Source organism: Eleginops maclovinus, chromosome 9 (genome assembly GCF_036324505.1).
Source record: "Eleginops maclovinus isolate JMC-PN-2008 ecotype Puerto Natales chromosome 9, JC_Emac_rtc_rv5, whole genome shotgun sequence".
Classification (NCBI taxonomy): Eukaryota; Metazoa; Chordata; class Actinopteri; order Perciformes; family Eleginopidae; genus Eleginops; species Eleginops maclovinus.
In genome coordinates, this window is record NC_086357.1 from 7,174,298 (window position 1) to 7,200,241 (window position 25,944).

A 25,944-nucleotide genomic window follows, 5' to 3' on the forward strand; every position below is an offset into this window, starting at 1 on the left:
CCAGTTATTAACACCCTTTCCAGTATGTTGAGTGTTTGGAAGCTGCTCTGGACAAAGTGCTTTGTCAACTGGACCTCAACTACATCCACCATTTTAAAGAATTCTATTCTGTAGAACTCCTCAGGGGAAGTAGTCTAAATGCAGGTGCATTTCCTGTGAAGCGCTTTGGGGGTCTCCGGATATGAGGAGTCTGGATAGCCTCAATGTCCAACTCCTGGATCATATCACAGGCTTGGGTATATATACGATGAAATGTTTCATCAGATCTCTTTACTTGAATTGTGTTTTTCACACAATCAACCGCAGCCAGCATCCCTGAGACACTCACTGTCTTGCTCTGAAGGGAGCGGTTGAGACATTCAAGTTCTTTTAGAACTTCAAGGGCCATAATCAGGCTGAGCAAAATGTGCCCCTTCTGAAACCTCTCCAGAAGCCCCCTTGCAGTTATGCAAGTGTCAGAGGAACCAGATGCCATTTCCTCAAGACTGACCAAAATCTTTTCATATTGATCTACAACTGCCTGGATAGCTACCACCCTCATGAGCCATCGTGTGGGGCAGAGGGGCCTCAGAGTTCTGAAACTCCCTTCTTCCGACTGGGTAACCTCCTTAAATATTGTCTTATATTGCCCAGATAGATGGTACACGTTGCCAAGTTTGTGGACTAAATCCAGCGCATCAAACACAATAGTGCTTGTGCTACAGGCTGTCTGAGTCACCAGATTAATGCAATGAGGACCACAATGAACGTAGAGAGCAAGAGGCTGTGTCTCCTTTATGACTGCCTGAACGCCTTTAGCTCCACCTGCCATATTGGCAGCCCCATCATAGCTCTGCCCGCGAAGGCAGGATAAGGGCAGGTTCAATCGAAGGAGGACATCAGTTGCCATCCGAGCCTTCCCGAGGGATCCCAGGAGAGGCTGCAAAAGTGCAGAGTTTGGTTCCATCTTACAACCGGAGCTGTACTACCATGGTACGGTCATGCACAGCCCAAGAGAGAGCTACAGCAGCTTCCCTTCGAGTCTCCTGGATCTTGGCCAAAAGGAAAAGACAGTTTACAGACTCAGAAACTGTCAAAGACTGCATGCTGGCCATCATGGATGAAGTAATAAATGACGACAAAATTAAAACGAGTGTGACATCTGCTATTAAACATGTACCCATGTCAGACACCTCAAACATTCGAAGGGTGGAAATTCTTGCCACAGATGTGTTTGAAACACTGTTAGAAGACCTGAGGAAAGCTGAGGTGATGTCTATATGTAACCCAGGTGAAAATAGACACTTGAAAATAGACACTGGTTATTAACTGGTTAATAAATAAGAATAATTATCAAACATAATTTCATCATTTTAAATAAAAAGCCCATGATTTAGTTTGATAAATAGGATTAAAAGTAATGATTCATTCATGTTAATTCATCCTGTAAGCTTCTAAGTTAAAATAGATATCCTGTCACTTTAAGAAAGTACAGTTGTTTCAGCCAATCAGATTGGCTGTAACGTTTGTTCACGCGTGAAACATCAGAAGAAGAAAACTTTTCAAGAAGCAAGACGCTATAGAAATCGCTATTGAAATCGAACCAGTGAGCAATAGACTAGAAACTTTGTGTAAGCCTTTATTTTCCATTTTTGAAAGTGTTTTGTGTTACCGTTACGTCTATAGAGATAGACTGTGTTTTATTTGTACTTTGATATTATTTTTTGGACTGAGAAATTGTCGAGTAGTCTGGGAGTTCTGAAGTCACGTTACGATTGACGAGCCACATTACGATTGATGAGACAAGATGGCGAGCTATACCCAATGAGAGTTGAACCACTATCGAGTGGCATCTTCCAGCTTCATCTGCATTTCGGAGGAGAACACACATCGCTCGAATCAGAGTTGCGGTAGGACTGTTTGGTGCCATCGTTATTTCGACCACAAGTTTATTCCTTTAGTGAGATATTAGCCAACGTGGATGCGGTAAGGGTGGATTCATTCACACCACACGGACTGCACAACGTGGTTAGCATCCATTGGCTGCATTGAATGCAGAGTAACGAACTTTAACGTCAAGCTGAAATACATTTACGACGGTTGAATCAGGCCCGTAGCCAGGGGGGATCGAAGGGTTCGTTCGATCCCCCTCCCGCACTCGACCCCCCCCCCCCTCCCCCCATACACAGACACGCCCCTCAAGATATGTGGGCTATTCAATGAATGAATTGTTCATCTCCGGTGAATATACATGATTCAAATCTAAATTTACAATATCAAAATCCAGACTAATAAAAAAGAAAAGTAGACTCAGAGAAGTGACGAGTAAGATAAATGGTTAATATTTCTGTTTACACATTTTGTTCAGACTGTTTTACACCAATCCAGTCGGTGGCGGTAATGCCCCCATTTCTGTTGGTAGCTAGCCTAATCGCCTATTACATAGGAACAAAGAAGAATCAGAAGAATAGCGAAAATGGGTAAAAAAGAAGACAAGGAACGTAAACGAAAGAAGTCGGCGGCAACATTGTCCCAAAACATTGGTGACTTATTCCAGAAAAGGACCAAAATCGGTAAGCTGCTGAGTGCAGGGCTTCTATTTCTTTACTACTTAGCTGCTAGACCTAGCTGCATCTGAACACTCACTGACCTAGGCTACTTGTCAGTGGTTGCCTAGCTCCATTAGACTATATGCTAGCCCCATCCCTCGCCGAACACAGAAAATACCACTGTCAATTTTGTAGGAAACATAGCGAACGTAACAGTAACTATTTTCGGGATTGTTAAAAGTGTATTGCTTGGCGTGTTAACGTGACTTCGGTGCTTCAATGTCTCCCCCCCTCCATCTCGTTATGCTTGTGCTCTGCAAGTGCCACATAGCTGACAGTTCCCCCCGTCTGTTTTAGACTAGTGTCTGTCTCCTGAGTCTACTGTCTTGACGCAGAGTGTTACCATTTTGTGCTCGCGGCTTCAGATGTCTATGACAGAACTTATTATGTGCAGTTTCGACCTCGGTCTCTATTGGTGCCTCTCCACCTTTTCCTGAAAGTGAAACGGATTTTATGAGGGGTTCCCCCCACACTAAAGCCAAATTATTTTATGCCCATTAGTTGATTTTTAAGAAATGTAAGTGACAATAACATTCAGTAACTCACTTTGCAATGCTGATGATCAAGCTAGGCTGTATTTTACTGTCACCATGCCTGTTGCTCCAGCTAGGCTGTATTTTACTGTCACCATGCCTGTTGCTCCTAAGGCCATAGTAAATAAAATACAGTATAGAGGTGTAAAAAAAAAAGGGGGTTAAACATGGATAGGGTGTATGTGAGTCAATCAGTGTAGTTTCCCTGCACCTGATGTTTGTGTTTCAGGTGCAGATGTTTGTTGTCAGACGTTTGTTGTGTGTGCTTTTTGTTAAAACCGTTTTATGACAAATGCAATATATCTGCTTGATGAAATTACCCAAACCCTCACAATTCTATGTGCACAATAGAAAATAAAATAATTCAGAGAATAAAATTATTATTATGTCTGGTTTGAAATACTCTAAAATTGACTTAAATGTCTTTCTTTTGCTGTATTTATTTAGTGAGTCAGCATGTGGAGGGTGAGCTACCAGCAGCTAGTAGTAGCAGCAATGAAACAGCCTTGCCAGGTAACAGTGCAGTGGAAGAGCAGAGAGATGCAGCAGCTCCTGAAGTGGCTGAGGATGTGAGAGTGAGACAGGCAGCAGAATGTGAGGTAGCCCAGCCGAGCTCTGTACTTGACAGTGACCTTGGCTTCTTCATAGATGCAACCAAATCTATTGAGGAAATAGCACAGGCTGTGTGTCAGATGTCTGATGGCCAAAAGTACAATTTGGTGAAAAACCACGTCAGACCTTCGAAACATTTCATTTTCCCAACTCCATTTATTGGTGGGTGCAACAGGGCATTCAGGTATGATTGGTTTGAGGAGCATGGATGGTGGCTGGTTTACAGCATGAAACTCGATGGCGCTTTCTGCATATGCTGTGCTCTCTTTCTCAATGCCACAGAGAGGAAACAGTCAACTTCACTGATAAATGCGCCCTTCAGTAAATGGCATAAGAAAACGAAGATAATTGGAAGCCACCAATCGAAAGCAAACCATTTAGTGGCATTTGAAAGAGCAAAACTGTTTCGACAGTCACATGAAAACCCCAATACCCGGATATCAGTCCGTATGGACAGTGCAAAGGAGACCAACATCAAAGAGAACAGGCACATTCTCAAGTGCGTTGCAGAGGCTGTTCTCTACTGTGGCCGTCAATGCATTGCACTGAGAGGATCAGCTGAGCAGCAGCATTGTAGTGGCAATCCTGGGAATTTCTTGGCCCTATTGAAACTGCTTTCAAATCACGATGAAAAGCTGAAGCAGCATTTGGAGAAACCAAAGCTAAAAAATGCCACATATCTATCACCTCAAAGCCAAAATGAAATGATTGATGTAATAGGGAAGCACATGATTCAGGCCAAGATCGTGGAAGAGGTCAGGCATGCTCAGATGTACACAGTCCTAGCTGATGAGGTCACATCCCATAATGAAGAGCTGATGCCAATGTGTGTTCGCTTCGTGGACAAAGACTTAAATATCAGAGAGGAGTTGCTTGAGATTTGTACTTTGCCACGGATCACAGGTCGCCACATTGCAAGCGCGATCAAAGATGTGCTGAGTCATCTAAGCATAGAGATTGCTGACTGTCGAGGCCAGGGGTACGATGGCGCCAGCAATATGAGCAGCGAAAATGTTGGCGTTCAAGCTTTGATAAAAAAGGATGCGCCTAAGGCAGTTTATATGCACTGCAATGGGCATTGCTTGAACCTTGTCATTGCACGCTCTTGTGCTCTTCCAGTTGTGCGCAACATGATTGATAAGATGAAGTACATCGTAATGTTCTTCACCTGCAGCCCGAAGAGGGAACACCTTCTCAAGGAGGTTGTAGATAAGGAGGCACATTCTACCGGAAAGCGGAAGCCCCTGATTGACCTCAGCCGCACAAGATGGGCAGCACGGCATGATGCCTACAGTCACTTCTACAGTGCCTTTGTCTTCATTATTAAGGCTCTGGAAGTCATGGCACAGGGTCTCCATACAGAGGAGTACAGTGAAGATGTCACCAGTGGATGGGAGGGCAAGTACAAAGCAGAGGCCTATGGTCTCTTGAGTGGGCTACAAAACTTTGGATTCATCCTCACATTCCTCACCGTATACCAAGTTTTATCCCACCTGGCGGGCATCACGGTGAAACTGCAAAGCACCTCACTCGACATCATCGAGGAATTTAGCATGGTTGATGAGGTGAAGTCTGTCTACAAGGAGCTCCGCGAGACCATCGACGACGACTTCAATCAAATCTACGAACAAGCAGTTAGGATGGCTGCTCAGGTCAACGTGGAACCAACCCAGCCGAGAGCAGCTGGAAGGCAGAAACACAGGGAAAATGTACCCGCTGAAGGAGTGAAGGAGTACTATCTCCGGAACATGACGATACCCTTCTTAGACCATGTCATTTCAGAGTTTGAGTCCAGATTTAGTCCCCTCTCTGTGACCGCATCAAGGCTCATGGGCCTAATTCCATCTGTCCAGTGCAACTCAGATGTAACGGTGGACATCTCTGAAGCAGTCGCTCTGTACCAAGATGACTTGCCATCACCAGAGGTCATTGACCAGGAGCTGAAACGGTGGAAGTTGAAGTGGCAGGTCAAAGCATTACACCAAAGACCAAGCTCATGTGCCTCAGCTATCAAAGAGTGTGATGAGATGATGTATCCGAACATCTTCAAACTCCTGAAAATTGCATGCACCTTGCCAGTGACCTCCTGCGAATGTGAGAGGTCTGCCAGTGTTCTCCGGAGACTCAACACATTCATGCGGAGCAGCATGGGAGAGGACCGCATGTCATCCTTGGCTCTCATCCATACCCACTACGACATGGCTCTGGATCTGGATGAAGCTGTCGATCTATACTCAAAAATGCACCCAAGACGATTGGAGCTGATGAGCGTTCTGATGCAATAGAAGCCATAGAAGAAGAAGAGGGAGACATGGGGGGTGGGTCATTTCACGTGAAATCAGACACTTTGGGGCCCAACCGACACAGATTTTAATCAAACTTTGTGTGCCTTCTTAGTGGTAAGGTAGAACCCCAGAACTGCATTTGCATGAATCTGGCACTAATATAAGGGAGAAATGGACTAAGAATGTTTTAAGTAAGAGGGTAGGGCACTACACATTCAACCTTGATTATGTCAATTTAAATTACAAAGAGATGGTTTTGATGCTGTTTGAAAGCTCTTTTCTGGAACACTTCAATTTATATCATTATTAATTCATGTTTAAGTTTTAATGACCATACCGATAGTGTACTTCATGAAGTAATTCTTATCTATTTATGTCAACAGTGGAGAGATAGACAATAAAGGACAGCAACAACAGACAGACAGAACAACAACAGAGACAGACAATGGAGGGCAGCAACAGACAGGCAATGGAAGAAAGCAACAGACAACCGAGGTGAGCAACAGAGACAGACAATCACAGATGTAGGAAGTTTGAGTTGACTTACATTTATATCAAATTCTTCATTCTTGTTAAAGTTTTAATGACTATAGAGATAGCTCAATTGAAGCAATTCATGTCCATTTATGTTAACAGTGGGGAGCAACAGACAAAAAATGAAGGACAGCAACAACAGACTCACAACAAACTTGACGATGAATAAAATATGTCTAAATTAAAAGATTTGAAGTGTGCTGGTGTATTTAGGGGGCATTGGAGTAGGGAGCCAAATGAAGTCCACTTTCGGGGGGAAAAGATCCCCCCCCACCACAATGCTGGCTACGGGCCTGAGACTGAATGTTGTTTTGAATTTGCTGAACTGTGAATAGTATCTGTGAATGTTATTTTCCGGATTTGTTATTTTTCTTTGATTGCTATGCTAATGTTTCTGGTTATGCCATGCAGTTTAAATCTGCTAGAACCTAGAACTCCAGCTCACTGGTTTAGATAGCTGATAACTAGCAACTAGCAAAATGAAACTTGACCCATTGATTTAAAATAGGCCTGTTGAGATAAATAGCATGACTGATGTCTTATTAGATTGAAGTTATATTTTGATATAGTGTTATTTGATTCAATTAAGATTCAAAACTAGAACTGAAATACTGAAATAATATATTTAGATAATTAATCTTAACTATTGATTATTAGCTATATTGAATTATTATTGAAGTATTATTGAACATAAACTGAGTTAACTCTTGAAATAAAACTAGATACATAATTAAGAACAACTTTAATTGTGATCTAAAGTAAATTATATTTCCTTGAACCAAAATAGATTAAAAGTGAAACTAATGCTCATTTCATTTCCTAATTAGAATACCTTGTTTCTACTGGATCCAATTGCATTCAAATGCAAATTATTTGAATATTGTATATATTGTATGTCTGTTTATGGTACCAATTTCTACTTTTCTACTTTTCTAAACTTTTCTAAACAAGCCGGCATTTGAAACTACTTGATGGTCTGTGGTGTGTCTTATTATTTAATTATTATTGCTACTGTTTTAACTACAACTGCTCCCTACGAACCTAGAGACTGGTCCAAACTAACTCTACTTCACTACAACTGGTAGTAAGTGTTACATATAGCTGTAGATGAGTCCACAGACAAAACGGATACCGCACAGTTGTGCATATATGTCCGTTTTTTTGATGGGAATTGCTTCCGAGAGGAACTGCTTGGTCTACTGCCGCTGGAAGGTCACACAACTGGCGAGATACTGTTTGAGAAAATTTCAGCTTTTTTCAAAGACACTGGTCTGGATATAAGCGTGTGTGTATGCTTGTGACTGATGGGGCACCATCTATGGCAGGAAAAGTGAATGGTTTGGCAGCACGTTGGTCTGCTGTTACACCAAGGATGATATCCTTGCACTGCATTGTGCATCAGACGGTGTTGTGCGCAAAACTAAGCGGGGAGCTTAAAACGACAATGGACAGCGTGATGGCAACAATTAATTTTATCCACTCCACATCAAGCCTCCAACACCGCTTATTCCGCATGCTGCTGTCAGAAATGTCCGCTGAGCACCACGACCTGCTTCTTCACAATGACATCAGATGGCTGTCCAAAGGCAGAGCACTGGAGCATTTCTGCAATCTCAGAGAGGAGATCACAACTTTTCTCCGCAGCAGCAAGCAGAAAAAGGCAGAAACACACTTAAATCGCATACTGGACGACAACTTCATGGCCCATGTCTGCTTTCTGAGCGACATATTCAAACACCTTAACGACCTAAATGTGGGACTACAAGGCAGAGACAAAACTGTCACTGAACTTGTGGAACAGACGCGCGCATTCCAAGTCAAACTGGACCTTTTCGCGACTGACTTGACCACAGGCCGGATGCTGCATTTCCCGACACTCCGCAACTGCATCTCATCCCCGGGACAAATCGCGGATACGATGAAAGAATTTATTGCGAGGTTGAAAGAGAACTTTGTCAGTCGATTCGATGGACTTCCTCTGCCCACAGAGGTGATGGACTTTGCCAGAGACCCGTTCACCGCTGCAACAGGAGGGGACTTATCCACCAGAGCAAAGGACGTGGTCCCTTCCATTGACGAGGGGAAATTCATTCTCGAGCTAGTTGACATGCAGTCCTCCATAACCATGGCACGGGAGCTTCGCACTCACGGGCCTGCAAAGTTTTGGACTGATGTCAATGTCCATCAGTTCCCTAATGTTAGGAAAGTAGCAGTTATCGTGCTCAGTATGTTTGGATCAACATACACCTGTGAATCAAGCTTTTCACACATGAACACAATAAAAAGCAGCTCTCGCTGCTCTCTGACTGACAGCACTCTTCACCAATGCCTTCGGATTGCATTAACATCATATGAGCCAAAAGTCAATGCTCTTGTTCAGAACAAAACATGTCACTTCTCCCACTAAGAAGGTCATCAGATTATAGATTACATACACCGATCAGCCATAACATCATGACCACTTGTACAATCTAATGTGATCAATACAACAGCTCTGCCATTAATTCTGCATTTGCAAAGATAATAATAATTAATTAAACTACATGGTGATTATTTAAGTTGTATTTTGAACTGGTGTTGAACTGGAGTGCATTATCTTGAGAGGTGTCTCCATATTTTCGGCCCTCTGAATCTTAGTAGGGTGGCCTAAAAGAGACAATAGTAATCACCAAATTAATATAATTTAATTTGGTCATAATGTTATGGCTGATCGGTGTATGTGGGATGTGTAACAAAGCCATGCCTAATCACACGTGTTCCCTCAGTGTGCAGTAGTAGACGTTGTATTCATGTGTTATTTACTGTTAGTTACTGTTATCACTTGTGTGGGTTTACGCACTGATAGCTTTGATAGAATTGATGGTTCCTTTTAATTCTGTTACATGCACTTTGTGATGTGCCTGGGTCATATATGCAGTGTTCGAACTATGCCGAGATTTTCGGGGGGTCCCATTTTTCTCTCGGGGGTGGGGCGCTTGCTCTTGCGCTTGACTCAGAGCGCGGATCTCGAAAACACAAGCCTACATACAGAATCATACGCGGACAGCACAGCTTTACGGCAATTACGCACACAGGCTCCACACCTCCACACACGCATCGCGTCTGCAATCATAAGGGGAAATCATGTCCGTTGGCATGCTCAAAAACAACATCGCGTCAACAATAATACCACACGCAAGAAAAACACAGGCAACATAGGCCTACTCAACACATCCACCAAAGATCACTGGAAATCATGTTCACATCGGCATACACAATAAAGCAACCAATCTTGCACGGCAACAAGCGTCAACAAACAAATAGGCACCACAAACATGAACGAATCCATCAGGCGTTTCCAAACCCAGCATATAGGAATAATTAAATGCATCATGTCTTACTTTAAAGCAGAATAGACCACAAAGGCCTTGGCTCATCTTCCTTGGCTGTTGGTCCAGAAACCCATGACGTGGACATGCGATGACCTGATTTGGTCCATGATGTGATGAAGGGTGCTGGGTCAAAACGCTCCAGTGGGGGTCCATTTAAATGCACAAAAAGTAGCGATGACAGGCTTTTCTCGCGCAGTCTGTTGCGGGTTTTACTGTCCGTATTATTGACGGCCGAAAACCCCCTTTCACACTCTGACGAGGTTGGGAGATATGTCCTGCTTGCTGTTCACAACTTTCCAGTGTTTTGCCCGACGAAACTCATCCGCTGCCTCTTTAGCCGACTCGCCTAGTGTTTTCGCTAGTTTCCGTACTTCATGTTCTCCATACATGATTAACGAGTTGCGGTCTTTTGGCCAGAAGTGCTTTTCCAGGGGTTTCAACATCTGGACAAGGTCCGACTCTGGCATGCGCATTTTAAGTCCGTCAATCACCGACTGATAGAACTGGCGCCGGTTAATTTTCTCCCTGCTCTCGGACAGTTCCACATCTTTAAACAGGCCCACGGACGCGCGTTGTTCGGCCTTCAGTGTGGATTTCCCTCCGCTCTCTTTCATGGCTGTCAGGACATCCACTGTCTGCTGAATGTGGCGAGTGGCATCCACTAGGGATAAGTCTCTCCGCTGGAGTTTTAATGATAGGCCCTGCAGCTCACGTAGCATATCTTTCATGCACGCCAGATCCATTAAAAACCCTTTGTGTGTGAGATGTTTGTATAGCCCCAGGATTTTTTTTCTCTCTGTGTCATTTCGACCTGGATCTTCACTTGCTGTTTTGAAGTGGCGCGCTAATGCGGGGAAGTTGTTCCACACTGCTCTCACGGTGTTAAAGCTACTAGCCACCCATCGTATAGTGAATATTTGTCCGATTCTCAAAACCTGCATATTGAGGTCAGCAGCCGCCTCCTCAAGCAAGCGTGCATTCTTTCCGGACTGGTGGTACAGAGCATAGAGCTTGGAGATGAAAATCTCAAAGTGGTTACATCCAGCAACCTCCTTGAGTGAGTCATGGACAGCCAATTCAAGGCGGTGGGCGAGACAGTGGATTGACTGTATGTTGGGGAAATCGCGTTTCAGCCTCGCAATCAGCCCAGTGGTTTTACCGGTGAGGACTGCAGCACCATCTGTGGTGAGGTTCCGGCCCAAAAACTCGTCATCTAACCCAGCTTGGCGCAAACTCTGTCTCAAACTATTGAAAATGGATTCTGCATTTGTGCCCTGTGTCAGCTCTGCAATGTCCAAAAATACATTGTCCACGTCTCCTTTCCCACTCACGTCACATCTTACATAAATAATGAGATAGGCACGTCCGTGCACTGTGCTCTCATCAATGGTTAGGCTGATTCTTGAATTCATTTCTTTTATGTTTGAAACTAACTTTCTTCTCATTTCCTGCGCAATATGACCAATCATTTCAGCACATGATTTGTCTGATTTGTGCACAGGACCCACTTTTGCCCCATTCAGCTCTTGCAATTTCATTATAGCAGGTAGCTTCTGATAGGCTAGCCTTTCCTTGGCCACCATATAGGCCGATCTAAAGGACAGTGCCGTTTCTTCTGTCGCTTTGGCATTAATCGCAGTAACTCTGTTGGGTAGAATGTCCTTTTGCTTGGTTTCTGTTATCTCGACTGCCCTTCTGTGCGCGTTGCTATCCCTATGTTTGTATATTTTTTTACGTAACCCGAATTGTGTCTGGCTACTTACATCCCCGTGTATCCATTCCTCAGACAGGTGTGTGCCACTTCCCATTTCCGATAAAAGGGTTTTTGTGTCCCGGCAGACAGAGCATCCCAACTTGCCATCCTTTGTATACAGCCAGGGGTTTCGAGACTTCCACTCTGTCCACTGCTGGCTCGTCCAGATGCTCGGGTGAGAGAGGGCCACGGACGTGGACTCACCGGCAGATAGCTCCACGCTGCCTGCTCGATCCTGCTGCATGCTGCATGCTGACCGTTGGTCCTGCTGCACGCTGACCGTGGGTCCAGCGTTTCCAGTAATGCACGTGGTTGCGGACGCTTGTCCACTGTCATCTGCTGACTGAACAACATCTTGTTCCTCAGAACTTTTGCTTTTTAAAAAAAATCCAAAATGGGAAAGAGTGCCTTGCTGTCGTTTAGCCATTGCTAACGCTGACCACTTGCACTTACACGATCTGACTGAAGACGGAATTATTAAAAAAACACTTTCTCAAACTTCGGCCACACCCACAACATACATTGTATCAAAATGCGCATGGGAAAGAGGCACAACCACACACAAACAGGCCTAGAATTCGTGAGAAATTATGGGGATAGACTGCAGTCGTTGTCATATCTGTTTATTTTATCTTTGATGTAAACACAACACTTCTGATATGCAAATGGTTCCCGTTACACACGATTTCAATATCAATAAAACACATTTTGCCAATATTTTAGAGACCCCCCAACATTTCCCAAATCATGTTTTCGGGGGATCTCGTGTCAGTTTCAGGGGGTCTCGGATCCCCCGAGTCCCCCCGTAGTTCGGACACTGCATATATGACCAAAATATTTTGTTTTGTTTCAAAATGGATACTGGTGTTATTTGTAATACTTTGCACTATTTAATTTTATGTACCTTGACATGTTCCTGGGTAAGATGTGAGCAATTTTTTAATTTTATTCCTAAAGGGAAACAAACGTTACTGCGAATGTGTACTAGTTTGTTTTTATGCACTTTGAGATGTTCCTTGGTCAGGTATGACCAAATGTTTATTTTTTTATTTCAAAAGTGGAAAAAAGCGTTGCTACTGCCAAAGATTTTGCGTAGTTATAGCTTTTTTATTTTTGTATGTACTTTTGATGTTCCTGTGTTAGATGTGACCCCATTTAAGAAGGAAACAATGAATAAATATTACTTGTTTTTCAATACATTCATTTGTGTTGTTTTAAAATGTGTTATTACCTGCTGCTTACTGGCTGCCGAGAATGTCTGGCCCAGCTCAATATCTTGGTTTGAAAATTTGGCCCAACTAAATTTGTAATTGAATAGCCCTGCTTTAGAACATCACCCTCTGCTCTAAGCTTGAGTAGCTGAACAAAGTATATATATATATCTAGCTCATATTTGGTTGATTCCAACGTGCAGTGGGTGGGCGCTGCGCTGAAGGATCTTTGTGACTGACTAGCTAGTATTCTAATTATATTGCTAATATTGCTAGCTAGTATGCTAATTATATTGCTAATATAGACAGAGAATGTCTCATAATGGTGCTAACATTCTTATTAGAAAAGCTGGCTGTGTTTGACCATGGAAGAATGCAATTTAGCTGTTTGGCAACTCAAGGGAAAACTCAGACTTACTTTCCTCTTCTTCGAAAAAAAATTCTGTATGTCCATCTCGTGATCTGATTCTCAACAGTGAATGTTTTGAATATGCGCATCACGCAGCGTGATGCTGCTGCTGCTGTGTGTTAAAAAAAACAAACGCGGAGTGGATTTCTGTTGATATGGGTAATCCCCTACTGATAAAGTGGAACGGATTTGTTTGTGAAGCAATGGAAAGAACGCTGGACTAGTAGAGCAGTCATGCACTCATATTTTTGATGGCAAATGTGGGGGGGTCCAAACGACTTTTGGACGTGTCCCCCCCCAATACTATTGTGGCGACGCGCATGGTCCTGCTAAATTATGTGTAGAGTATATGCATGTATTAACCCTAAAGCAATCAGGAAACCAAAAACAAGTACATTTCTTGGTTTACATAATGCATGTTTATTGTTCTTTACAATATAGAGGCACTGTTGGCATAAAATCATACAATCAGTTTCATCTGGAATTAATATTCATCCATTATATATTGCAATACCAATCACATTTTTATATGACACTAATAAAACCTAACAGCAAAGCACAAATTATAGGTTATGTAGTGTTTTGTAACAAAAAATACATTGAAAATGGAAACAGAAGATATTTTGTTATGTTATTAAAGCATTTTTCATAAAATCGAGTGTACTACTGCTCCTAGATATATATTTTCAATCAATTAATATGTATAGATCATTTTAAATAGTGCATGTTTTTTTCTGATTGTTTACCCTGTTCTTTTAAAGACCTTATGGCTCTTGCAGATTTGCCAGAAACTCCTTTATCTCTCTGCACATTGGGTCCTCGCCTCTGTCTCTGATCTTCTGCAGAGTTTTGATGCTGTTCTCACGAAAGAAGGATTGTTGCGGTGTCGCTGCTGCCTTCATGTGATATTGTATTGACTCTTTGCGATCCTGTTTTTGGAAATATAAATATTTTGCATAGTTGTTATAAAGCATTTGTTTATCTGCAAGTTCCAGATCACTTTCTAGCAGTTCAAAGTTCACAATTAAATGGTATGGCCTACTCCTCCCTCCTAGCGAGGCGGCTCATTCTTTTACACTGGAAAAGTGACCGCCCGCCTTCGTTTGGTAGATGGATCTGTGATGTTCTGTTTTTCCTTAAGATTGAAAAACTGAGATACACACTGAATGGATCAATGGCGAAATTTGATGTAGCATGGCGTCCATTTATTTCTTATGTAGAACAGCTGACGGTGCCACTTGGCTCTGACTGAGATGTGAAGTAATTGGGTAATCACTGTGGATGTTTTTTGTGGTTTTTAAAAAAATATATTTTTATATATATATATATTTTTTTGTGTTTGTACTGTTGTGTGATTGTGTGTATCTATATTTGATAATTTGCTGTTATTTTTGTCTCAATTTGTTATGTGTTCTCTCAAGGGCTTGTTTATGTATATGTTTAAAACCTCAATCAAAATACATTGACAAAAAAAACAAAACACGCAATAGTATTATTGCAGCATCAATGAGTGAGCGGTAGAGGCAGTGTGTTTAGTATGTAACTCCACACGTCCTTCTCCCTCTACTCATATATACAATACAATATTAGCTACATGCTATCTGAGGCTAAAACCAACATCCGGTTACACAATAAACTGTTTCAAAATAAAACAGTTTTCAAAATAAGACAGTGTTGTACTTACACATAATATTGATTATTATTTCTTACAGTTCACATCACAATAACAAGCGTAACATTAAGAAATATAAATATATTAAATAAGAATATAAAATAAACAATACATGATCATATTCCCCATAAAAAGGCATTATTTTAAAATTCAGCCCTGACTGGGCCAATCCGATCCTTTCTGTCCTTTTATTTTGTAGTCCTTGTCATCCGTAGTTACAAGTCTATCATACATGCTTCTTCTTTGTGACTTAACTGGTGACATATTTGACTTAACAAATTAATATTTTGTACATTTAGTTCGACAGATAAATGAGTCTTAGCAGATACACCATACACCAGCAAAGGCTCCCCACAAGGGGGCAGAACTTCCCTCTTCTTGTTCCTTTTCCACGCTGACGAAAATAAGAGTTAGCATTCCAAAACACAGAAAACTGACAAATGTCTACTTATTCAAGAGCCCAAAAACTTTCTATGTCCCCAAAACTTTTTTACCAAACTTCTACTGTTTCTTTATCGAGAGTATTCTTACTCTAATGCTGATTCCTATCACTTATTATCAATAAAATAAAGTGCTTTCAAACCACAGTTCACTGAATCACCCCTCTGATGTTTAGCCTCATGCTAGGGGCATCATGTCAGTACCTTTGGCGTCATGGGGGATAATACACATGTCCTACACAAGTTCCAGCTACTTCCTCTTGGAGATGCCCATGCCTCCCCATGTGCTAAGAAACCAATGAACTAAAGCACCTCGTGTGCTATACAAATACAATATAATATTATTAAAGGCCAAAGTGGTGTTTCATGTATGCTTTTACTTTCCTATAATCACATCAGCATAGATTAATACAGTTGTGTTGCATTGAAAAAAAACGCAAAAGCATTAGAATTTTATACTTTGCAGACCATTTAATTAAACAAAAACCTATACAACACAGAACACTACATTATATTTTTCTATTTAACAGTAGTGTTTGCCACTGCCAGTTCTTTCGTTTATCAGAAACATGTAGGGAAACTGTACTGTGTGTGCTTCTAAGGTTCTGTCAAAGTGAAAATCTTCTCAATTTATTTATTTTAACTTTTTTATGTTCTATTTTTTTACTAAACAAATAAATGAGGATGTACACATTATTTTGCTAATGCGATGCCTACTTTTTCCTGGATTTAGAACAAGTGCTGTTAAGAGCACTATGGCTCTTGCAGGTTTGCCAGAAACTCCCTTATCTCTCTGCACATTCTGTCCCTTCCTCTGTCTCTGACTTTTTCCAGAACTTTGATGCTGTTCTCACGAAAGAAGGATTGTTGCGGTATCGCTGCTGCCTTCATGTGATATCGTATTGACTCTTTGCGATCCTGTTTTTGGAAATTTAAATATTTTGCATAGTTGTTGTACAGCATTTGTTTATCTGCAAGTTCCAGATCACTTTCTAGCAGTTCTTGATATATCTGCTCAGCTTTAGCCTGACCATCATGTGACTGTGCGTATATATTAGCAAGGTCTATTTTCCTCAAAAGTGAGGAATCAGGGTAAAGAGAAGTCACCTCCTGATGGAGACTGACTGCTCTGTCTAGCATGCTTTTCTTTGGGCGACTGTAACTGAAAATGAGACTCCCTTGATAGCAGAGTGCAGCGCATCTCTTCAAATAACGCTCATCTGGATGGTTCTTCAGAGCCTCCTCCGCCAAATCAATGGACTCATCAACAGATATATATTTTCTGAAAATCCTAAGCATTGTTTTAAAACCACTGTAGCTGCTGACAGGACTTCTCAAAACCTCTCTTGCTAATTCACGTGCTTCATCTTCCATTCTTTCTCCTCTCTTAGCACGTTGCTCAAGGTAGTGAACAGCGAGGTACAAGTTCTCTGGATCCTGTTCTTTAGCGATTCTCATTTTTTCAAAGATCTCATCTTCCAGCCCTGTGCTGCTGTGCTTAGAAGCATACACTGACGCTAAGACATGCCAGCTGTTCCACTCCAGCATGTCCGGCTGGATCTTGATGGCTCTCTGGAAGTAATCTATAGCCAGTTTCATGTCGCCCTTCAATGCTATCAGCGTATAGGCTTTCTCAGCGAAGGTCTCTGGGTGGAGCTCATCCTGGGATGGAGATGGGTATTTTTCTATCAGGGCGTCGACCTTAGACAGGTAAGCCTCGCTCTCTGCTTGGTCTCCCAGGTGATGGTGCAGCCAAGCCAGGTTCCCGTAGTTCACCACTAACCAGGGGCCCTCATCTGCGTTTCTCATCTTATTGAAGGACTCAGTAGCTTTGTTGAAGAACTTCTGGGCTTCTTCATTGAAGCCCAGCTTGAACTGAATGAACCCCCGCAGGTTGTAAATGTGACCAAGCCAGGGGTTTCCATTCAGGGTGCCAATGTCCTCCAGGTTGTCCCTACAACGAAAAAGTAAGGACTTACTGAGGTCAGGATCCCAGGTGAAGTGGCAATGCAGGGCCTCCAGTTTGGACACCAGTGTGTGACTCTGAGCAGAACTGATAGAAAATAAAAATAAAATAAAGTGAAAAAACACATAATCTCTAGCTTAATGCAATAACCTCGAAAGTGTGTAAGTACGGCCTCTTACTAAGGAAAAAAAATACCACATCCAACCTATTCCCATTCCCTCTCACCAGCAACATTTCCAGCTCCTTGATGTGCAGTATATCATTTCTGCAGGATAATCTATGTCTTTCCCAAGTTGTATCAAAATTGGGATGGATATCTCCAAATGAATGTGCCCAGAAGGCATCGTGATGCTGTGATCATTTATTGTCATTTGGCAATACAGGGTTGCATAACGAGAATAGTTGCTAAACAAAAGACCTAAATGTCAAAAGGTTAAGAATGAAGAAGAAAGGGAGGGAACAAAAACTCTGCTGATGACTTTTAGGATTCATAATGCTAATTTTTTTTTGCCTGAGACTCACTAATACAATAAATCAATCTTTATGATATTCATTAAATACTCTTACAATGATAGAAACAACAGAAGCAGCTACTCACCTCATCATTCGTCTGCTTCCTCAACTCAGTAGTTCTGTAAATGTAAGAATGGTTTTTGGTCTTGAGGCTTTGGTTCGCTGCTAAAAAGTCAGTGACCTGTAGCTTCTGCTTAGCTGTGAATGATGAGATGCTAAGGAGCACGCAGTTTTAAATGGTCACACTGCTGACAAAGCAAAGGTCAGAGGCGTGGCAGGTCCATGTAACATGTTATCATCCTATGGCCTTATTGCACCTTGACTTTCGTTTCCTAGGAAGGAAACTAAAGCCACATATTTAACCTGACTCATCGTATGTTCTGATTATATTACCTCTCAAGATGACTTAAAGTTGAAGTCTTTATTATTGAAGAAGAAGAAGCCATACTGAGTGTTGGAGCTACTCATTGATGTATATTATTTAATAGTTCAACATTTATTCTGTTTATTGTTAATGTATACCTTTTATTTACTGACATTATGTAAGTTTATATAGTAGTTGTTTACAGTATGCTTTTTTTTGAAGGCAGGTTTGAGCACAGGGTGTCTGTGTATATATTGTAGACAGGTGTAGGTGGGATTAGCACGACTGAATGGGCATATGTTACTTTTACCAGGGAAAAGACAAAAGGAGGCCACAAGAAAGGCAAAAATGGCAAGAAGTAGGAGAACCGTTGTCATTGTACTGTATGATATTGGATCATTGAATAAACTGCACAACACAATGTTCTTGTTGGAACTTTTGGATCTTTCTCGCTGTGTAAGATTCGCCAGCTGATAACTAGTAACGATTGAAGTTTGGGTTAACTTTCAGTTTTATTTCTTTATAATATCGAAACTACTCTGAGTAAAAAATACAAACCCATGATTCCACTTTCTATATGGCTGCTGCACCCTCACAATCAGAACCTGCTATATTGGCCAACCATGTGTGCACATGCAGTTTAACAAACAAAAATAAACATAACAGCTTAGCAAAGAGAACAAAGGTAGAAAAATAATGGTATGCAGTATTCATGACGATTATCCATACCAGTATGTGGCAATTATATAAGTATAAAAAATATAATATCTTATCAAAGAAATCAAGTTCCTGAGAATTTAAACTGAAGTCTTTCAAATTGTATTCGCTGTAGCCTAACCCTAATAAGGTAGACAGTCAGCCTAACTCTTTTCCATGAATGATCCATCTATGGCGCAGAAACCAAAATATTGTATTGTATAATAGTGATTGCGCAGATTTAATGTCAGGATTATCAGTTCCTCTGTTATGCATTAACTGAGATTACTTTAATGATCTAGATTACTCATGTGCCATCAAGACAGGCAACGTGTCATCCGGAGTACAAGGGTACATCCAGTATCCCTTATTACTATTTGTATATCTTTTTAAATGTTAAGAAAGTGTTTGGTTACAAGGCATACACAACAAAATCAGCACTTACATACATTAAATAACTACACAAAAATCCAAAGATTAGAGAAAGAGAAAAAGAAACGGGGAGGAGGGAAAAAGGGATTGACAATAACTTAGATAGATAGCTAACACAGATAGATATACCATTAATACATACATTTGCACCATATTTCATCAAAGATATGAACTTGGTTTCTTATTCTCATGGTTAGTTTTTTCGAATTCCATACATTTCAGTTTATTAGATTATTTCACTGTGAGTTTCTTAAGTTGTATCTTTTAACCAGTTTCTTGTAATGTGTATTTACTGTCACCTTTTATTTGTCTGAGATGAGTTAACAAGATATTTTAGGTTCACTGAAAAAACTGAAATGTTCACTTTAATTAAATGTATTATGTCAACAGATTTCATGTGCTTGTGTTAGGTTATCTGAAAGCAATACTATCAAGTTGAAATGAAGTCAACATTCAGTTTTTGTAGTGTACATCTTCAGTGTGATTTATTCTGAGGAAATTCAAAAATATTTCCACTGAGTTTGTTTTTTTTAACATCAAATGAGTTCAAACAATAGTCACAAGAAAAGTCAAAGAGGATGAAAAGAGTGATGTTTCTCTCACTTTTATTTCCTTGCCTATCATTTTTTATCAAGGTAATGCCCCCAGGTGCCAGCAGCATGCAGACAATATCAGTTTATTCAGTCCATTTGCAGCCTTTCAGCCTCACTCTGTGGTTCACACAACAAACTCTGGGATGGAATTTGTTAGAACTAAGAACCCTGATTTAATTCGTTGTATGTTTTTGGAAGTTTGCTTGATCCCAGAGGAAAAGAAGGACCAAAGTTATGATTGATGCTTCTGGGATTTTATTTAATAGGAATATGTTCGGGTAAAACAACACATTGAAGTACAGCTGAAGTTTCAGTTTTCACCATTCACCATATTACTAGACAATGAATATGCAAAAATCTAAACCTTTTCTTTGAGGTATTATTTACACATGGCTCCAATAAAGTTTTCAATAACAAATAAATGAATCAATACTTGGGTTTAAACTTAGCTTTTCCTTTAAGGGAACCACTGTTATCCTGTGTTATGCGGAAAGTATTCATTCCAAAACACTTATTGTGAAATTATTGTGAAATCTTGTAAATAATATAAAGTTACAGGCAAAACAATCAATAAACACTTTTTAAATAGATGAGTATATGATTTTCACCACAAGTATCCACTTTTTTGTGGTTGTAGCTGAAAGGGTTTTAGTTTACAAAGGATCCATTAGCAAACATGATGTACATTTCATAGTTTGTATATTGAACAACTAAGACACAGCCTAAAAAACATGCAAACAGTCAACTTTTGTCATCACATCAATAAGCACATTTGCATTTTTTAATAGCGTTTATCTGCTACTAAAGTGTAAAACATAGTTGAAACCTGGCTGCAAATAAGACAGTTAAAAAAATTACACATTTTGTTAGTTTAACGTTGAAATGTCCGTTCCATTAAAGAGTTCACAACAAGTATGGGTGTTGCGGCTGGTGTACTACCAAAACAAAAGAAAAACACATGTTTGTTCAATTGTGAGGGTGATGATATTAATAAGAATGTACACATGTTTTGCAATACCTATATTTCCATTCTGACTTTAGTACCAGTGTTGTTAAACACATTATGGCTCTTGCAGGTTTGCCAGAAACTCCCTTATCTCTCCCATTGGGTCCTCGCCTCTGTTTCTAATCGCTTTCAGAGTTGTGATGCTTTTGTCACGAAAATGAGATTGGTGTGGTATCTTTGCTGCTTTCATGTGATATTTTATTGACTTTGTTGCATCTTCTTTTTGGAATTTTAAATACCTTGCGTAGTTGTTGTAGATCATCTGTTTGTCTACAGGTTCCACATTCTCTACCATTAGTTCCTCATATAGCTGATCAGCTTTTGCCTTGCCATCTTTGGACATTGTGTATGTGTTTGCAAGGTCTATTCTCTTCACCAGTGAAGAATCAGGGTAAAGCTTAATCACCTCCTCAAGGAGAGTGATTGATCTGGCTATTGTGTCTTGCTTTGGACGACTGTACTTGCAGTTTCCAAAGATCTTCCATTTGTAGCAGAGTGTAGCACATCTCTTCAGATAACGCTCATCTGGATGCTGCTTCAGAGCCTCCTCTGCCAAATCAATGGCCTCATCAACAGATATATATTTTTTGTAAACCCGTAGTAATGGTTTAAAACCACTGTAGCTGCTGACAGGACTTCTCAAAACCTCTCTGGCTAATTCACGTGCTTCAGCTTCTATTCTTTCTCCTCTTTTAGCACGTTGCTCAAGGTAGTGAACGGCGAGGTACAAGTTCTCTGGATCCTGTTCTTTGGCGATTCTCATTTTCTCCAAGATTTTCCTCTTCCAGCCCTGTGCTGCTGTACATTAAAGCTAATGCATGGCTAGTCTTCCACTCTCGTATGCCTGGTTGCATTGCGATGGCTCTCTGGAAGTAATCTGTAACAAGTGTTTTGTCTTTACTGACCGTCATCAGGGTATAGGCTTTTTCAGCATAGGTCTCTGGGTGGAGTTCCTTCTGGGATGGAGATGGGTATTTTTTAATCATGGCGTCGACCTTAGACAGGTAAGCCTCGCTCACTGCTTGGTGTTCCAGCTGATGGTGCAGCCAAGCCAGGTTCCCGTAGTTCACCACTAACCAGGGGCCCTCATCTGCGTTTCTCATCTTATTGAAGGACTCAGTAGCTTTGTTGAAGAACTTCTGGGCTTCTTCATTGGATCCCAGCTTGAACTGAATGAACCCCCGCAGGTTGTAAATGTGACCAAGCCAGGGATTTCCATCATTGGTGCCAATGTCCTCCAGGTTGTCTCTGCGATTATTGAGTAAGGACTTACTGATGCCAAGATTCCAGGTGAAGTGGCACTCCAGGGCTTCAAGTTTGGACACCAGTGTTTGACTCTGAGCAGCACTGATGGAGAATAGAAAAAACATCTTTAGGTTATTATCATGGGCGGTGGTGGCGAAGTCCATAGGGGCTTGGCCTGGGAACTGGAAGGTCACCAGTTCAAGTCCCCGAAAGACCAAGTGCCACCGTGGTGTCCCTGAGCAAGACACTGGTTACCTACACTGCTCCCCGGGCGCCGTACATAATGGCAGCCCACTGCTCCTAACACTAGGATTATATCCCCTAATGTGTGCTATAACCTAATGCGTGATATAACCGCAAACCAATTGGTGATATATGTAAGGTGACTGCTTAGAGCCCAACAGTTTTAAAGACACTACCTATTGAAGCCACATTGTGTTCATCCTGCTGCCATCTGGCAAGCGATACTGAAAAATCCGAACAAACTACAGACGGGCTGCTCTCCTCGGTGTGAGACTCTTGAAGTCATCCTCACCACAACTAACATTTACCATACCCTGAACCCTGAATTGTAGAATGAGAATATATGAACTTTAAAGGTTGAACCTTTGACTTCATTGAAAGAAAAATAACAGAGTTACAGAAAAGAAAGTCAATGAAGAAAGAAAGGATGGAATGAAAATCTTGTCTTTGACTAGATTTATGATTCATAATACTAATATTTTTGGCCCCTTTGACTCAATAAGACATTAAATAACTCCTTTTTGGGTTTGTGTATTGTCTTGAATTACTCAAATAAAGAAATTAAATGAAGAAGCAGCTACTCACCTCATCATTCAGCTGTTTACTCAACTCAGTAGTTCTGTAAATGTAAGAATGGTTTTTGGTCTTGAGGCTTTGGTTCGCTGCTATAAAGTCAGTGACCTGCAGCTTCTGCTTAGCTGTGAATGATGAGATGCTAAGGAGCACGCAGTTTTAAATGGTCACACTGCTGACAAAGCCAACGTCAGAGGCGTGGCAGGTCCATGTAACATGTTATCATCCTATGGCCTTATTGCACCTTGACTTTCGTTTCCTAGGAAGGAAACTAAAGCCACATATTTAACCTGACTCATCGTATGTTCTGATTATATTACCTCTCAAGATGACTTAAAGTTGAAGTCTTTATTTTTGAAGAAGAAGAAGCCATACTGAGTGTTGGAGCTACTCATTGATGTATATTATTTAATAGTTCAACATTTATTCTGTTTATTGTTAATGTATACCTTTTATTTACTGACATTATGTAAGTTTATATAGTAGTTGTTTACAGTATGCTTTTTTTTGAAGGCAGGTTTGAGCACAGGGTGTCTATGTATATATTGTAGACTGGTGTAGGTGGGATTAGCACAACTGAATGGGCATATGTTACTTTTACCAGGGAAAAGACAAAAGGAGGCCACAAGAAAGGCAAAAATGGCAAAAAGTAGGAGAACCGTTGTCATTGTACTGTATGATATTGGATCATTGAATAAACTGCACAACACAATGTTCTTGTTGGAACTTTTGGATCTTTCTCGCTGTGTAAGATTCGCCAGCTGATAACTAGTAACGATTGAAGTTTGGGTTAACTTTCAGTTTTATTTCTTTATAATATCGAAACTACTCTGAGTAAAAAATACAAACCCATGATTCCACTTTCTATATGGCTGCTGCACCCTCACAATCAGAACCTGCTATATTGGCCAACCATGTGTGCACATGCAGTTTAACAAACAAAAATAAACATAACAGCTTAGCAAAGAGAACAAAGGTAGAAAAATAATGGTATGCAGTATTCATGACGATTATCCATACCAGTATGTGGCAATTATATAAGTATAAAAAATATATATCCAAAACAAGAAATAAATAGTTAACGGTTGAGCAATCTTAGAAGCCTAGGCCTGCGGTTCGTCTACCGGGTGGTAACATCTTTGTCTTCAGCTATATCCGAATAATTGTTTTTAAATCACTTGTGATATGCTTCATACTTGCAGTACTATATGTCATTAATGCTCCTGTGCCTACAGTTTACCACTAGTAGTTCAATCAACATTACATTCTGCGGCAGCAGTTCTGCTTACACCAATTGGCTGATACTCACTCACTCACTCTCAGTATTAGCTGTGTGCTCTCCAGTCTGTTATAAGCATGTAAATCATATGGCCCTGTTTGCTTTCCATAAGAGAAGTAAACAGACTTTCAAAAAACGTAACATCGGGAAAGCTGCTGGCCCGTACAATGTCTCCCCCTCGCCCTGAAGCACTGTGCTGATCAGCTGTCTCCAGTGTTTACAGACATTTTTAACAGCTACCTGGAGTCATGTCAAATTCCAGCATGCTTCAAATCCTCCACCATCATCCCTGCAGTTGGCCTACAGAGCCAACAGGTCCGTAGACAACTCTGTGAACATGGCTCTTCACTGCCTCTACCAACACCTGGACACAGCAGGGACCATCATGCCGACTCTGCTCCAGAACAAGCTCTCCCAGCTGCACATGCCTAACTCCTCCTGCAGGTGGATCACAGACTTTCTGTCTGACAGGAAGCAGCATCTGAGACTGGGGAAACACGTCTCAGACCCCCGGATCATCAGCACTAGTTCCCCTCAAAGTGCTCCCCTCTGGCAGGAGGCTGCGCTTCATCAGGACCAAAACCTCTCACCACTTGAACATTTTCTTCCCCTCTTTTACCGGCCTTATCAACAAGGCCTGGGTCCCCCACTGACACTGATTATTACCCACCCTAGCCCTTAGATGCACGAGTGACTGGACCCTACACTCTTCCATAAGTGGGTCAAAAATGACCCATATTAGAATCAATGTGTTTTTATGCCATTTTTGTCAATTTGGTTAAGAATAATCACTTTTATAATATTTAGTGTTATATTTAGGACCACACAAGAATGATTTCATGTTTGAAATATCTTTATTTTTCACTTTTTAACATTTTTGAAAAAGAAAATTACCCAGAACAGCAATAGAAAAATGTGAACATCCATTGTGTGTGTGTGTGTGTGTGTGTGTGTGTGTGTGTGTGTGTGTGTGTGTGTGTGTGTGTGTGTGTGTGTGTGTGTGTGTGTGTGTGTGTGTGTGTGTGTGTGTGTGTGTGTGTGTGTGTGTGTGTGTGTGTGTGTGTGTGTGTGTGTGTGTGTGTGTGTGTGTGTGTGTGTGTGTGTGTGTGTGTGTGTGTGTGTGTGTGTGTGTGTATGTAAGTGTGTAACTGTCCAGTCATTGACAGTTCCTCTCTCTTTTCCCTGTTTTGCCTTCTTGTCTCATCACTGTATGCAGTTTGTTTCTGGCTGTGATCATTGCACACAGGTACATTGCATTTCCCACACCTATTGTTGACTTTGCGATCTTTGTTACTTGGGCAGATCTGACACCTCTTTCTCTTTGGTTGGCCCTGTCTGCTTCTTTCCTGTGGCTGGGTTGTGGCTTTTGTCACCCCACACCTTTCCATTGCTTCAATAATCGGGGTTTGCAGTTGGGGGCAGCCTTCCAGTCGACTCCTCATGTGTGGTGTGACAAGCTCCTTTGACAGCTCTTTGAGGAAGAGCCGTCGTGCATTGGTGATGCCGCTCTTGAATTCTGGGTGCTGAGCCGTGAAAAAGGTGTAGGCATTCAGGGTGGCGATATCAATTATGTTGTACCACAGCACCATGGGCCACCTCTGTGTTTGGCGCTTGCAGGTGTAGGGG

The 25,944-nt window shown here is 41.2% G+C and overlaps 2 protein-coding genes across 2 annotated transcripts; both read right to left on the reverse strand.

Annotated features, from left to right (window-relative positions):
• Nucleotides 1–13,692: 13,692 nt before the first annotated feature.
• On the reverse strand, nt 13,693–18,111 carry LOC134869115 (interferon-induced protein with tetratricopeptide repeats 1-like). The gene is made up of 2 exons (XM_063890545.1): nt 17,973–18,111; nt 13,693–17,461 (listed from the first exon to the last, which is right to left on the reverse strand). The coding sequence occupies exons 1-2, from the start codon at nt 17,978–17,980 to the stop codon at nt 16,162–16,164; spliced, it is 1,308 nt and encodes a 435-aa protein (XP_063746615.1). The 5' UTR covers nt 17,981–18,111; the 3' UTR covers nt 13,693–16,161.
• Nucleotides 18,112–20,225: 2,114 nt separating this feature from the next.
• On the reverse strand, nt 20,226–23,161 carry LOC134869824 (interferon-induced protein with tetratricopeptide repeats 1-like). The gene is given in 3 exon segments (XM_063891748.1): nt 20,226–21,772; nt 21,774–22,325; nt 23,052–23,161. Coding segments are annotated over 3 exon segments (1,299 nt in total). The 5' UTR covers nt 23,060–23,161; the 3' UTR covers nt 20,226–21,033.
• Between the last annotated feature and the right edge of the window lie 2,783 nt (nt 23,162–25,944).